The sequence below is a fragment of the Orbicella faveolata genome, unplaced genomic scaffold, assembly GCF_042242905.1.
Source record: "Orbicella faveolata isolate gen_17 unplaced genomic scaffold, um_ofav_v1 contig_12, whole genome shotgun sequence".
NCBI lineage: Eukaryota > Metazoa > Cnidaria > Anthozoa > Scleractinia > Merulinidae > Orbicella > Orbicella faveolata.
The window spans coordinates 19,947,293-19,962,692 of NW_028301539.1; the positions used below are offsets into that span (position 1 = coordinate 19,947,293).

At 40.2% G+C, this 15,400-nt stretch overlaps 1 protein-coding gene and 1 long non-coding RNA gene across 3 annotated transcripts; both read left to right on the forward strand.

Annotated features, from left to right (window-relative positions):
- The first annotated feature begins 342 nt into the window (after positions 1–342).
- On the forward strand, positions 343–4,385 carry LOC149117057 (uncharacterized). The gene is made up of 6 exons (XM_089279194.1): positions 343–491; positions 1,047–1,132; positions 1,640–1,771; positions 1,985–2,516; positions 2,933–3,080; positions 4,107–4,385. Exons 1-6 carry the CDS (start codon positions 413–415, stop codon positions 4,216–4,218), a joined length of 1,089 nt encoding a protein of 362 aa, XP_089135320.1. The 5' UTR covers positions 343–412; the 3' UTR covers positions 4,219–4,385.
- A 6,083-nt stretch (positions 4,386–10,468) lies between these two features.
- On the forward strand, positions 10,469–14,001 carry LOC149117058 (uncharacterized). 2 transcript variants are annotated; one of them, XR_016205544.1, is made up of 2 exons: positions 10,469–12,348; positions 13,723–14,001. It is a non-coding gene; the product is annotated as an uncharacterized LOC149117058 (long non-coding RNA). The 2 variants fall into 2 exon arrangements; XR_016205545.1 differs by having other exon boundaries at positions 10,469–11,137.
- The last annotated feature ends 1,399 nt before the right edge of the window (positions 14,002–15,400 follow it).

A 15,400-nucleotide genomic window follows, 5' to 3' on the forward strand; every position in this document is an offset into this window, starting at 1 on the left:
AATAGCTAGAAGAACAAAGATATCATTATGAACAATAAAACGATGTTAGAAGGCTGAGGTAAAAAGCTACTTGGGCAGCTAACAAGCGTTATTGTACAGAAAGAAGTAGGAAAAAGCGATGTGTTTCTTTCATCTCGACTTTCGACTAAATGACCGCATTACCTTTAGATGTAACAACATGTTCTGTCTAAATAAGCAAAATGGTTTTAGAAAGACTGTACACTAATGTAATGTATGTACTAAAGAGTCACTAAACTGCCTTCGTGGAAAGAAAACTGGGAACAAGCCTGAATGTTCCGCGCTCACTGCGTCATAAAACGCTCATTGTGACGTCACTTTCCACTTCGCTCTTTTTCGCGGAACGAACAAGTCGTGCGTTCATCGTGAGAAGAAAAAAGTTTTGTTGGCAAGCATGAAGGTGGTGTTTCCGCTTTCGGCGCTGACAGTTTTCTTGATTTTAGCGTATCTTACGCACCCTGCTAAACGAGACGGTAAGTCTTTTCTTGTGTTTCATTTCTATTCATGTTTTCTTTTTTCGTCGCTCACTAAAATTTTTACCCTCCACTCTAACAAATGCGTTTTTTTCATTATGGTTTTTCGTTTTTCTAAACAAATCATGTAGTTTTTATTCGCTGAATGGAAAGAAGAAATTCGCGACACTTTTTAAGAACAAAAAGTTTGGTCTTAATCGTGGGAAAGTTGACAGACAAAAGTTGTTTCACTTCTCAGAAAACATAAACAACTATGGTCGTCATGGAAATCGTTACGTGGAAACATTGTGCGCGAGCGTTCTTCAGTTTTTTCTCTGTGAAGCGCGCGCTTAAACGGTTACATTTAAGTTCACTCCCGGCTCCACGGCCAATGTTTTTTATTGGCCGTTGCTCTGATCTTTCCATTTGTTTGTTAATGGGCAAACAATTGCTTAATACAGAACTCACGCTTCTTTTTTGTCTTTATTCTGGCTTTTTAAACTGCTCTTTCAAGTGAAAAAGTCATTTATTTTAAACGAAATGCATTGTGACAATTCGTATATATTATCTTCGCAGAAACTCCACAATCTGTTGAGAAACAGGATTTCTTCTTCAAGGATTTTATCCATGGCACTACCATCACTGGAAGCTGGATTAATGAGGTGGGTGAATTTGTAAAAAGCTGGCGTAAGGCCATACTGCATTGTTCCCTGTTTGTTTGACGGGTTATTGTTGTTGTTGTGCGACGCGCTATCATTGATCCGATATCCGACCCCAAGGCAAGACAATTTACTCTCACGGTGCCTCTCTCCTTCCAGGTGAATAAATCGGTGCCGGCGAATTTAATTCTGAGGGGTAACCCTGTGACGGACTATTATCCCATCCTTAAAGGAGTAGAAATACTCCTAGTCGCTTTTAATGTTACAGAACGGGGGATAAACTCCACAAGGTGGGACACTTTGGCCCGCACAGATGTAACATTTTTCGCATACGTTTCTCCAATTTACTGTACAGCGAGTTGAGAGACCATCACAATTATTATGATGGTCTCTTAAAACCCGATGAAAAGAGAAATCTCATTTTCAGAAGCGGGGAAACCCCTTCCCCCCCCCCCCCCCCCCCCACTCCCGCGTATTCTGTTTGTTAATATTGCAATTTTTTTGTTACAGGATTACATGTTTAAGATGGAAATCAACTCCATCAGACTGGACATGAAATTGGTTTTCGAATTCACCGAGAACGTGGGCTCGGGAGATATCAACAGCTCACCCAATGGTAACAGGACACCCAGACATGGCAAGGTATTGAACGTTTATCTTTGCGAAATGAGGTTGATATATTTCTCTGTCGTGAAAGTGCAGTCTTATATTTGTTGACAAGCTTCGGCAACAGGTTCTTAGTTAAGAATAAGTTATGTGTGCCGGAGAGCTCTTAAAATAACTTTCACAACTAACAAAATATAGTGATCTGTATCGAAGACGGTTTAAGTAATCTCTTGTCAAATCTATTGCCAGATGCACAAGTTCAAAGCATGTCCTAAATATCCCCGAAATGCCACATGTCAAGACTTCGAAACATTCAGATCCATGACTCCCCGATTGATGGAAAGGGCGTGGAACGTTTCATGGACAATGATGACAGGTGCACAGAACAAATGTTATGACATTACGGTGGCAATGGTTGCTGGGTTCTGGAATGGGGTGACATGGTTGGCCGAGTGTATCTGGGATAAAGTTACATCGTCGGCCGATGGAGTCTGGAATGGAGTTACATGGCTGGCTAATAGGGTCTGGAATGGAGTTGCATGGCTGGCTGATGGGGTCTGGTATGGAGTTACATGGTTGGCTGATGGGGTCTGGAATGGAGTTACATGGCTGGCCGATGGGGTCTGGAATGGAGTTGAATGGCTGGCCAAGCGGACCTGGAATGGAGTTGCATGGCTGGCCGACTGGATTTGGAATGGACTTACATGGACTGGAAGACTGTTTGTTCCTGGCAACTATGTAACTGATGGTGTTGTCAAGTTCTATTATGGATATTTAGACAGTAAGTGACGAAGAACCTAGTTGATCGCCGTGATAATAATTCGACTTATTTATGAACGAGTAATGTAGCATCACCCAAATATTAATAATCCAGTGGAAATGACTGTCCATTTCTGTTTCTTCCTATGAGTTTTCTTACAGAAATTGTTTTTCAGTCAAGATCAGGTCGTCTATTTTCTATTTGAGTGAAAAAAAAAAAGAGAAAAGCTTGGAAAGTAAAGAAAAGTAAGAGATAGACCGCTCAAGATTAGACCGTAGATGTTTTCGCTACTAAAAGCCGCCAGTTGTGTTAGGCCTTGGATTATTCAATCTTTAACAATGAAGCATGGTTAATTAGTAGAAACGTAGAATTAGTTTCGTTTGGTTTCTTCTAGCTTACACTGTTTAGTTATCTGGTTTATACTTATTTCCCCACAGGTCATGTGAATCATATTGGAGCTCGCATTGCTGCCTCCACTTGGCAAGATGTCTTCTACATGATGTCCGCTGTTTTTGTCGTGAATTTTGCTCTCCTTGCCATTTACTTGTCGATTTCATGTACAGTCCACTTCATTCGACGACTGTGGTGAGTTGTACGACAGGATACGAAGTCCCGTTTAGTAGTTTAGCCTCATTTCCCTAGGGGTTCTCTACAAAGTTTCCAATGGGGAGGCTCCGCCCCGAGGTTCAAACCCCTTAACCTTTTGTATACCATTTTGACAGAAAAGCTATCCCTTTCGTATACCTTTTATTGAGAAAAGGTGCCCCATTCACATACGTACTTAACCGACAACACCACATCCCTTTTCTAAACCCTTGGAATGAAGTTGATGAACAATACTACGGGACAACGTCAAGCATTACCAGAAGAAATGTTAGCCATAAAACGAGTTTCATTTATTCAGTTCCCGTTCTCGTTATCTCTAAATGACAGATTTCCCTAGTCTTTCAAATACCTGATAGCTGAAAAAGGAACCTCTTTAGGGCGGAACCTCCCCGTACAGGCCGTTATAAGAAGTATCCCCCCCCCCCCGGGCCTCATTTCCAGTATTGTCAGCATGCAGCGTGACGTTTAGAGCTTTCCTGGAGTTTCTCCTTCGTCACTCACTCCAGACCATCAATACAAGAGAGGAAGAAAAGAAAGAGGTCGGATTGAGCTGATTTTCAAAATCATCAAATAACAACAGTTTCTAGAAATGATTCTTTATAAGGTCAACACTTATTAAGGCATTAATGAAGAAAAGTTGTGAAACCAGTTCCTATGGGGCATGTCGCTAAATGTTGACAAATTATCATCGGGCTCAGGTCAGAGACACATACAGCATTGTGCCACAGTGGAGTTTAAGCCCACTAATCACAGCAAACGCAAACGATGCAATTGACCAATCAAAGATTAAAACAAAAGAAAAATGTAGCCGATCCTATGCGCGGGAAAACACGTTGAGGCCAGAAGGGTTTGGCTTTGACAAGATCACGATTGCTTGATTGATCCAAATGATTTGAATTCTTCGTTTATGTGCTGTAATCTGATTAAAACTGACATTGCAAACCAACAGTTTTTAAAAGTTGCATGCGTTATGAACTAACTCACTGACTGGCTTTCTTCTTGCAGGCAAGCTCGCAAAGACAGGATAACTGCGACCAATCCACCCCCTGCACCAAAGAAACCAATATGGCGACCAAAGCCGAAGAAAAAACGAAGAAAGAGCAAGAATAGCTGGTAGCCGTCAAGGCGCGTTTGAACGGTTCACTATTTTTGTCTGGAAAAGGAAATTGTCTGAATTGTTCAGTTAACAATAAAGTTCTCTGAAGAAAACAAAATAAACAAAGTTATTAAAAACCAGCAGACGTTTTGCTGAGATTCTGTTAATAAAGTTGGATGTATTTTTTATCCTGTTGTTTGGTCATGTTCTCCGGCAACATCCAAACTTATTAATCCTTGTTCATCCCTCATTCACCCCTTATGTTTGTTTATTTCTTTACCTTTTTTATCGGCAAGGCATTATGCAGCTGGGAGGGGATCAATGGGCTGGCGCTGTCCGTATTTTAAAACCCGGCACGTGACGACAAAAGATTTCTTGAAAGACCGCGATCTCAGTCAGGCATCGTCAAAGCATTATAAACGAAATCAGCGTGCTGTTCTCGACCCTCATTATCACAACTCTTTATTTTCTCACTGGACAAATTTCCTTCGAAATACAATATACAGGCACACAAAACATTTAAACCACCAGTCTTCGTTAAGTGATAGATCCTCACTTATCTACAGTGGTTGCCCGAAGCGAAAAGGAGGGTCTGGACTAAGTAAGTTTAAAAATAAGGAAAGGGTTACTGTGCACTGAGCATGAAAACCTAAAAGCAATGGTCTAGTTTTGATGAAAATCACTAATTAAAGGAGCTAGTAATAGTATTTTGAGTTATTTTGGCCACGTACAGAACTACCTTTAAATTGAGGGAAACCTGAAAATAGTAGTTTACTATGATAGAGAAACGCCAAAGCGAAATTTCGAATAACAGACCATTTCCAGTTTTTGTATTGTTAGTTCTGCATAAGATATTCTTTATTGTGTAGTTTAACAGTGTAATTTAAGAGACCACCTGACTTAACTGGAAAGAGTTGGGTGTAGGGAACTGTGAAGAAATTTTCCGAGTCCCGTGAGCTGATGAGCAGCGCGAAGAATAGCCAGTATAAAAACGCGAGGGAGGACGTAAGAGTTTTGTAGTTATTTCTCTTGACCGTTTACCTTTGACTACTTCGCGTTCGGTGTCCTTTGCAGTGGCGGATCCAGACTGTGTCTACATGAAGATTTTACCTTTACCTTAAGCGAAGAGGTTGGGGGGGGGGGGGGGTGGTGGTATTTTTTTTTTTGGCTTGCCCTGTCAGCTTTTCTTCCTTTTGCGATTTTTTTTTGTTTTTACCCAAAATAAGGGGAGCGGGGCGGGGGGGAGGGGGGGGGGGGGGCGCCCGGGCCCCTCGACTAGATCCGCCACTGCTTTGCGCTACTCCCCAGCTAACTGCACCTCTCAATTAGACTTACAATTTACGAAAGAAATCTTCACACTAGTTGTTTGAGTGGCGCATCTAGGTGTACTCTGAGAGAAAAGAGGGGGTCGGGGTGAAAAAGTGACCTTTCTTGCTTTAACACAAAGAGGGGCGAGAATTTTTCGTCTTTCCTTTATCACCTTCACCAGATCCGCTATTTTCCGATATGACAGAACCAAGGAAAACTGTCAGTTAAATCAATGCTGGCTTTCACTAACTCGCTGCAAATTCTCTTCTGGTTTTGTATTTGTCTCATTCAAACCACCACTGCAATACCGCCAATCTCTAATCTCTCAAAAGTTTTTACGGTAACCTCTCGGTCTCAGCCTTGGATATGTATTCTCTTTACATCTTCTCATGCATGTTTGTTCTGAGAATATGATAAAGACAATATCTCTGTAAGAAATAACAGCCTACTTCAGACTCCTTTTCCAAAATAACTGAGATACTACGCGCGCTCTCATTGATCGGTAAGTGTGTTTAGAGGAGAGTATATAAACACGGTTGTGACGTCTTAGATTGGCGTGTATTTTTGAGAAATATTCTATAAAAGTGATAGTGTATTTTTCCGTATTGCTATAGCCTTATCTAAATACTTAACTGCCTCGAATTCTCCCAACGACTCTCGTGTTTAGACGAGGTTATGTAAACACGGAAAAAGTACTCAGTTGCTTAAATAAAATGGGGGTTTATATGCCGATATTTTGGCCTTCTATACTTTATGTAACATCATACCCGTCCTTGTACTTTAAGGAATGACCACACCCATGCATCCATGATAAAATGTTCTGGATGTTAAACAAATCTGCGACATAACAGGCCTTCAAATTAACAAAACTGTAAACAATTCGTAACATACATCAGTGGTAAATTTCTTTGGGCGATGTCAATGATATCAACCACACCTTTCACAACCAGGAATGCGCGTCACGTTGTAAACTTTGGCTATTTTTGGATCAACAGAACATATTGATGAGGAAGATATGAAGGATATCTTAACTTTCTTGAAATAGCTTTATATCTACTTTAAAAATATTGGTGTGTTGGTGTGATACATTTAATATTTTCAGGATTAAATTATCTCCCCTCTTAGGCCTTAAACATCTTATATAAGAGGCAGGCGTTTTCCAGTGCAAATTAGGACTCAAAGAGATTCAATGCTGCAGGCACATTGATGCGAATTTTTTTGCAAAAGGTGACCATAAAAGGCGCGTAGGCTGTTTTTTTTGTAGCACCGTAAACAATGCTTACTGAAAGCATTCCTTTAAAAAAGTTTTGAATGCCACACCTCCAGCCTCTTGACAGTTGTTCGTGTTATCGTCTGTAAAACAGGAAGTTTGTAGTTTAATTAGGCAAGAAATCAACAAAAACAGTTGACTGGATCCGTTGCAGTATTCTGCTTGCTAGGAGGTCCAAAAAAGGCAAATGAAAAGGACTAAATTAAAACTAGACGAATTGCAAACTACGGTTAGTTCATCAGTAGAAACGTCGCAAGCTTTCTAGTACAAGTGAAACATTTAGCTGCCAGGTTTCTTCTTCCTGTCCTTTCCTCTAGCTGGTATAGACAAAACGCAACAACAACAACAACAACAAAAACACGTGAAGTCTGGTTTGCGCATTTGTTAGATGAAGATGAAGTATAAATGAAAAAACCATATGTAAAAGAAGCGTAACTGGAAACCAAAAAAGGATATCTTGCTCTGTTGCTTTTGTCTTCGCTTATGCTCGCGTCGTTGCCTGACCCGAGTAAAACCCCAGGCGGAGGGCGGCGGGCGGGGGGGGGGGGTGTGGGGAAGGGGGGAGGACTCACGTATGAAAGGGTCGGGGATACTCGTCGTCTCCCTTAAGAGGTGCAAATCAGGAATTTTGGTCTCACATATTTTTACCGGCAAAGTATCTTTTAGGGAGCACTCGAAAAAATAAAAAAAGCTGTAATTTTCATTTTAAGTGGTATCTTTTCGCGGTCAAACAAAGCTCCAGCCACACCCAGGTTGGCTTCCTTTAAGAACTGATTCAAATTTCTATTGTTAAGCCTTCAAGAACCTCCACTGAACTGCTAGTTTCCGCGAACGACAAGGGAAAGCGTAAGCAGAAAGCTGTTGAAAGTTTGACGTACTACGCCAGAGTATGTAGCCCAGTGCCTATGGGTATCGCATGTGAACGCTCTTACACTCTTAAACTTATGACTTCTTCAAATTATTATATTGATATTCAATTAGCAAAATTTTTTTCATATTGCTTTGATCTACGCAATATTCTACTTTTAAATCAAACCAATGTAACTTGATTGCTATATCATAACATTATTATATGATCACGATAATCGTTAGTGTTTTACTTTAAGTTTACAAAAGCTTTTGCAACACTGTATGTATTTATGGTCATGCAAATAAAACTAGTTGTTGTTGTTACACTTATGCTTTGCACTTACACTTGCATTCTATACAGGTAAAACTAGCCTTAATATTAATTACATAAGAAAAAGCGTTGCTGTAATACTTTTTGCACGCGTGAAGAACACTCCTGCACTTGTGTCGTTCTTGTAACCAACCTTGTACGTTTCAGAACCGGAACGATAAGGCGTCAACCTAAGCAAGAGATAATCTCTTGACCTAAGCTAACATCCTAGTGATCTGACTATGGTTTCGAAGATGAACTATAGAACAGAGACATGTATAGTTTTAAGCACAAAAAATCTTTCCCAATACCAAGTATGAACTTAAGGAAAATTCCCCTTAAATACTCATAGATAACAAGTAGAAAGGGGTAAAGCAACTTTATACAAGATGTTGTATTTGAAACAAATATTGTATTAGGCCTTCTGCGTCCCATGGTGCAACGAGGAAGGAGGTAATATAACGTAGTCGGTAGAACTTCCGGTTGGGAGGGGCTGACCAGTTGGTTCTTTTCAAAGCATGGAGGAGTTGTATTTGGAACCACCAAAGATAAATCTAGTTAGTGACAGGATTTGAAACAAGAACTGTGTCTAGGTTATAACTGAGTTGAGACCTCTCACAACTAGGCATATAATAATTTTTCATAGAATCATTTTGGGTTAGGGTTAGTGTTTTGTTTTGGGGCGTCTTCGACAACTTTTAGATGGTTGGTTTCATAACTAACTACGCCCTTCCCTCCCCTGTGGCGCATATTTTGAACGCGTGAATCTCGTCCCAGGAACTGACTTCAGTAGTTATGCTTACGTTGTACGTGAAAACCAGCACCACGATACCGGTCTATATATGAAACAATCTAAAGTGAGGTTGTTGTGGTGCACCGCAAAGATAGGGCCCTGAAGAACTAACCACTTAACCCCACCCACTGGGAGCCCTTGCTCACATTATCCCACAATTTAACCTCTGGCCTCCCCCCTCCCCCCGCCCTTTAGCAACTGGAACGTATGATTCGTGTAAACGTGTCATTTCCGACAAAACCGCTGTTAATATGCGTTGATTTAATTACTTGCGGTCTATAGTGCAGCGAGATCTTAGTAGTCACGTAGTTGTGTTGAATTTTTGCACTCCACTAAAGCTGTTAACAAGTGTCTTAAGTTGCGGTACATTCCTAACTTGCATGAGCTGTCGCATCGGCGCGCACAGCGAAAATGATATAGATTTTAGCCGAAAATTATTTCCTGAGTTCGTTTGTGATTTTAATTACAAAGAGCTGTTTCCTGTAGGCTCTTGTTTTTGATCTTTGAAGTGAAATATCGTTTGGAAAACCACAACTGGTAAGCATGTGATCAACGAAAAATGTTGGGTCTTCCAAACATCAAAAGTAGCGGTTTATCGTATTCTTATTCTGGTCATATTTAACATTAGAACACAAGCAGTTTTTTGGCATTTTATTTTTTTTAAGTTTGAATAAACTCTCGTGCAGGTATTTTTCGGTTTCTTTTTCTTTGTTTTTGTTAAATGTTCCGTTAGATTTTTGCCGATTCAGATGATACCGTTTATCAGCCGAATCATTTAAAGCTCATTATCAGCTCAGCAAAGATATTTATCTTTCACCCTGCGCTTCAGGGATTTTTTGACCTTTTGTTTTCGGTAAAGACCTTCTGTCTTTTTTGTTCGGAAGCGCCTCCTTATTCAAATGTGATATTTGTTCCGGAAGAGCTGATGCATTGACCGATAAACCCATCTAAATATAAAACAAATACGGTGAAATGACAAAAATTGACAGGTAGCTTGCATTCAACTGGGTTTATTCCAAAGTATTTAAAAAAACATATCAACGATATCGAATGAATGAGAGGTTTAGGGGTGTATTAACCTATGATATTGAAAACCAGTCTGCTCAATAGACACATGTTAAGACAATGATTAGTGTTCTTCAACTTTCAGCAAATGTTTTTATTTAGGCTCATTTCCTGGGAGTAAAAACAAAAGCTATGATTCCGGTTTGGCGCTTTAGCGTGTTTTTCGACAAAAAAGAACCTCCGGTATCGCCGACTGACATGATGAAATTTGCTAATTTTTATCTTTTTAAAATAAATCCTTTGTTTTCAGGAGATTCCGGAAAGAAAACATCCTGTTAATTGCAGAGGAACAATTTTCTTCTTTGTTCAATTGTGTTATCGCTGTTTGGAATGTTTCGTTTCGATTTGATCACGCGAGCTTAAATCAAAGAGAAATAAAATAATTTTTACCTTTAATCAACTCGAACGGATACAGGCGTTTGTCTATTTCATTAGTTAGACTGTCTTCACCTTTTGTGGACTTGTTATTAAGTTTGATTTGCAGACTTCTTAATTTTCACGATCTTGATGGTTTCAGAACGATCGAAGCTGCTCGCCCATGTTTCCTCTCACAAACGACAAAAATTGCAATTATTTTTAAATTTAGAAAATATCGTGACTTCAGAAAGCTGTACGTGGCCTTCCATTATATCTTCCCAGTTGACAGGCATATTGACACTTTTTTTTTACAAGTTTTGCTAGCAATTAACGTCATTAAATTTCTTTTCTGCCACGCTAACTACTCAAAAATCACCGCACCGAAGACATGATTTTATATATCGACCTCAAAATACGTCATTTAGCTAATTTATGACTCATTATAACAAGCACTGAATGACCACGGTTGATATGTCGACTGATATTGCCTAAGCAACCGCAAGTTGTTTCATGTATGTATTGAAATGAATATCAGCGAATGCAGTAAAAGATATATCACAAAGGGTTTTTTTTCACGGGTTTCCAAGACGCACAGAAAATGAAATAGTTGAAGTGACAAGGATAAGCGATTCAGGGAAAATGAAAAATAAAATTTTGACTTTGTAACCAGAAAAAGGTGCTCCGTATGAATAATAAATATATACGGCCACTTTAAATTGGCATCAATCGCTCTTGTTTGCTGACTAAAGAAGGTTCGAGGGCGGTCACTTTGGCTAAGGGCCTCGGAAACTCAGTTGTTTTATGAAAGCCAGTTATTTGTCCTTGCGTGCCGGGGTTTTGCCATTTCTAGCATGTTCAATTCATTTAAGGTGTAGTTTTAGGTTTCTACGCGCTTCACCGATAAAACGGCGGAAAGATAAGCGATAGTTCGTGAAAGAAGCCACTTTTTCAGCATGGAAAATCGATTGGTTGGGTAATACACTGAATTGTAAGTGAAAATGTAGAGTTTAGAAACTTTAATAAGAAAAAAAATGATCACACAAATTTCAATTTGTATTCTTAAGTGGGTGAGAAGTGAGCTTCACTTGTTCTTTTCTGAGTACAATTTATGAAGACTTGAAACAACTGCGACTCAGCTCGTGAAAGATTTGAAACTGCTTAGTCATTGCCAGCTAGCGAGACAGACTTTGCTCTTTCGACATCGACGATAGAGTCAATGTGTTTCATGCCATTTATAAAACCATGTATATAACATTCACATGCACTTCCTGAAGAAAGAACTTCAGCTGTACAGCGTTAGCCAGGTCTCAAGTTTTTTTTTTCTGGCAGTTGAGTAGCTTTCTCTATATTACTGTAGAGGTTTCTTCGGTTAAGTCGACGAGCTTCCCTATAAGCTACATTATTTTGCCCCACTATATTTAAGGCAAATGTATCAAAGAAAATTCAGTCGAATCATAGCTGGTAGAACTATGGTCGAATGTATCTTCAAGATCTCCTTTTCCTCCGGCAGTCAATAAATACCTTTTGTCGGGTGTTCCATAGGGAGACGGGTAGTCAAAAATGTCCCCTTCATGCATTTACCATGGCAGTAGAAAAGTATATTATTCTATAACAAGCTGTTATTATCTCCGCTGAAATTTCCAATCTGGCTCCTCCGGGTCTCCGGTCTCGGTACTTTTCATCACAGATTCATAGAAACAAAAGCCACTCAAATAAACCTTGTACGTCAAGGCACACTTAAAACTACGTCTTCACAGCGCCTTAGTTCCCGTTCAAAGAGGAAAACGCGGAGAGCATAATATAAAACGCAAGGTTTAGGTTTAAAATCAACAACACTGCATGTTTCATGCAGTGAGGAACAAAAGACAGCAAACTTCTCGCGTAGGCGGTATAATCGAGAAGACCAACTACGAATGTAAAGTGATAAACTCCCACGCCGCAGATCTGTCGAACGAACCTGCCCGAGGACATCACGTTGCAGATCGGTATGGGCACTTAAAAAACATCGTTTTAAAAAGTCAACTTCCGAGGTACTCGTGAGTTCGAGAAAAGTCAGAAAATCATGCACTGATTTCAAAGCATGCAGTCTTATAGGTTCACTATAACATTTACTCGTGAAACTGACTGAATTCGGAATAAACCCTACCAAATGAGCGAAGTCTGATGGCTAAAGTTCTGTTCCTCAACGAAAGTAGAGAGGTATGGAGTGCGAATTCTGCCGCTTTCTAACAACTGCAATGGCAACGTATAACCTGTTGATTTAGAAGACTACCCGTTTTCTCGCCCTCAGAACAGTATTAGCTTGAAAATAGCTTCCCATGCAAGAAAACATGAGATGTCGACTCTTTCATATGATTGGTATTATGTTTTAGTTTGAGTGGGCTGCGATTTCCATCTATCCACTTGTACGTGGAAGGGAAGGATATATTATGTTCTCCTTCCGCACTCTGTTGTTTGCCATCAGTTTATCGTGTTTCATGTGATTTTGCGAAAGATGTACCACGTTTACTTGTTGATTTCATGTACAGTCCACTTCATTTGACGACTATGGTGAGTTGTACGACAGAATTGAAGTCCCGTTTAGTATATTTAGCCTCATTTCCCTAGGGGTTCTCTACAAAGTTTCCAATGGGGAGGCTCCGCCCCGAGGTCCAAACCCCTTAACCTTTTGTATACCATTTTGACAGAAAAGCTATCCCTTTCGTATACCTTTTATTGAGAAAAGGTGCCCCATTCACATACGTACTTAACCGACAACACCACATCCCTTTTCTAAACCCTTGGAATGAAGTTGATGAACAATACTACGGGACAACGTCAAGCATTACCAGAAGAAATGTTAGCCATAAAACGAGTTTCATTTATTCAGTTCCCGTTCTCGTTATCTCTAAATGACAGATTTCCCTAGTCTTTCAAATACCTGATAGCTGAAAAAGGAACCTGTTTCGGGCGGAAGCTCCCCGTACAGGCCGTTATAAGAAGTATCCCCCCCCGGGCCTCATTTCCAGTATTGTCAGCATGCAGCGTGACGTTTAGAGCTTTCCTGGAGTTTCTCCTTCGTCACTCACTCCAGACCATCAATACAAGAGAGGAAGAAAAGAAAGAGATCGGATTGAGCTGATTTTCAAAATCATCAAATAACAACAGTTTCTAGAAATGATTCCTTATAAGGTCAACACTTATTAAGGCATTAATGAAGAAAAGTTTGTGAAACCAGTTCCTATGGGGCATGTCGCTAAATGTTGACAAATTATCATCGGGCTCAGGTCAGAGACACATACAGCATTGTGCCACAGTGGAGTTTAAGCCCACTAATCACAGCAAACGCAAACGATGCAATTGACCAATCAAAGATTAAAACAAAAGAAAAATGTAGCCGATCCTATGCGCGGGAAAACACGTTGAGGCCAGAAGGGTTTGGCTTTGACAAGATCACGATTGCTTGATTGATCCAAATGATTTGAATTCTTCGTTTATGTGCTGTAATCTGATTAAAACTGACATTGCAAACCAACAGTTTTTAAAAGTTGCATGCGTTATGAACTAACTCACTGACTGGCTTTCTTCTTGCAGGCAAGCTCGCAAAGACAGGATAACTGCGACCAATCCACCCCCTGCACCAAAGAAACCAATATGGCGACCAAAGCCGAAGAAAAAACGAAGAAAGAGCAAGAATAGCTGGTAGCCGTCAAGGCGCGTTTGAACGGTTCACTATTTTTGTCTGGAAAAGGAAATTGTCTGAATTGTTCAGTTAACAATAAAGTTCTCTGAAGAAAACAAAATAAACAAAGTTATTAAAAACCAGCAGACTTTTTGCTGGGATTCTGTTAATAAAGTTGGATGTATTTTTTATCCTGTTGTTTGGTCATGTTCTCCGGCAACATCCAAACTTATTAATCCTTGTTCATCCCTCATTCACCCCTTATGTTTGTTTATTTCTTTACCTTTTTTATCGGCAAGGCATTATGCAGCTGGGAGGGGATCAATGGGCTGGCGCTGTCCGTATTTCAAAACCCGGCACGTGACGACAAAAGATTTCTTGAAAGACCGCGATCTCAGTCAGGCATCGTCAAAGCATTATAAACGAAATCAGCGTGCTGTTCTCGACCCTCATTATCACGGCTCTTTATTTTCTCACTGGACAAATTTTCCTTCGAAATACAATATACAGGCACACAAAACATTTAAACCACCAGTCTTCGTTAAGTGATAGATCCTCACTTATCTACAGTGGTTGCCCGAAGCGAAAAGGAGGGTCTGGATTAAGTAAGTTTAAAAATAAGGAAAGGGTTACTGTGCACTGAGCATGAAAACCTAAAAGCAATGGTCTAGTTTTGATGAAAATCACTAATTAAAGGAGCTACGTAATAGTATTTTGAGTTATTTTGGCCACGTACAGAACTACCTTTAAATTGAGGGAAACCTGAAAATAGTAGTTTACTATGATAGAGAAACGCCAAAGCGAAATTTCGAATAACAGACCATTTCCAGTTTTTGTATTGTTAGTTCTGCAGAAGATATTCTTTATTGTGTAGTTTAACAGTGTAATTTAAGAGACCACCTGACTTAACTGGAAAGAGTTGGGTGTAGGGAACTGTGAAGAAATTTTCCGAGTCCCGTGAGCTGATGAGCAGCGCGAAGAATAGCCAGTATAAAAACGCGAGGGAGGACGTAAGAGTTTTGTAGTTATTTCTCTTGACCGTTTACCTTTGACTACTTCGCGTTCGGTGTCCTTTGCAGTGGCGGATCCAGACTGTTTTTAAATGAAGATTTTACCTTTACCTTGAGCGAAGAGGTTGGGGTGGGGGGGGGGGGGGGTGGTGGTATTTTTTTGTTTGGCTTGCCCTGTCAGCTTTTCTTCCTTTTGCGATTTTTTTTTGTTTTTACCCAAAATAAGGGGAGCGGGGCGGGGCGCCCGGGCCCCTCCTCTAGATCCGCCACTGCTTTGCGCTACTCCCCAGCTAACTGCACCTCTGAATTAGACTTACAATTTACGAAAGAAATCTTCACACTAGTTGTTTGAGTGGCGCATCTAGGTGTACTCTGAGAGAAAAGAGGGGGCCGGGGTGAAAAAGTGACCTTTCTTGCTTTAACACAAAGAGGGGCGAGAATTTTTCGTCTTTCCTTTATCACCTCCACCAGATCCGCTATTTTCCGATATGACAGAATCAAGGAAAACTGTCAGTTAAATCAATGCTGGCTTTCACTAACACGCTGCAAATTCTCTTCTGGTTTTGTATTTGTCTAATTC

Bases quoted from the DNA above. Each gene is read 5' to 3' on its own strand.
- LOC149117057 (XM_089279194.1), top strand. From the start codon at position 413: ATGAAGGTGGTGTTTCCGCTTTCGGCGCTGACAGTTTTCTTGATTTTA. The intron at 1,133-1,639 runs GTGGGTGAATTT...TTTTTGTTACAG, and splicing joins CTGGAAGCTGGATTAATGAG to GATTACATGTTTAAGATGGA. The intron at 2,517-2,932 runs GTAAGTGACGAA...ATTTCCCCACAG, and splicing joins CTATTATGGATATTTAGACA to GTCATGTGAATCATATTGGA.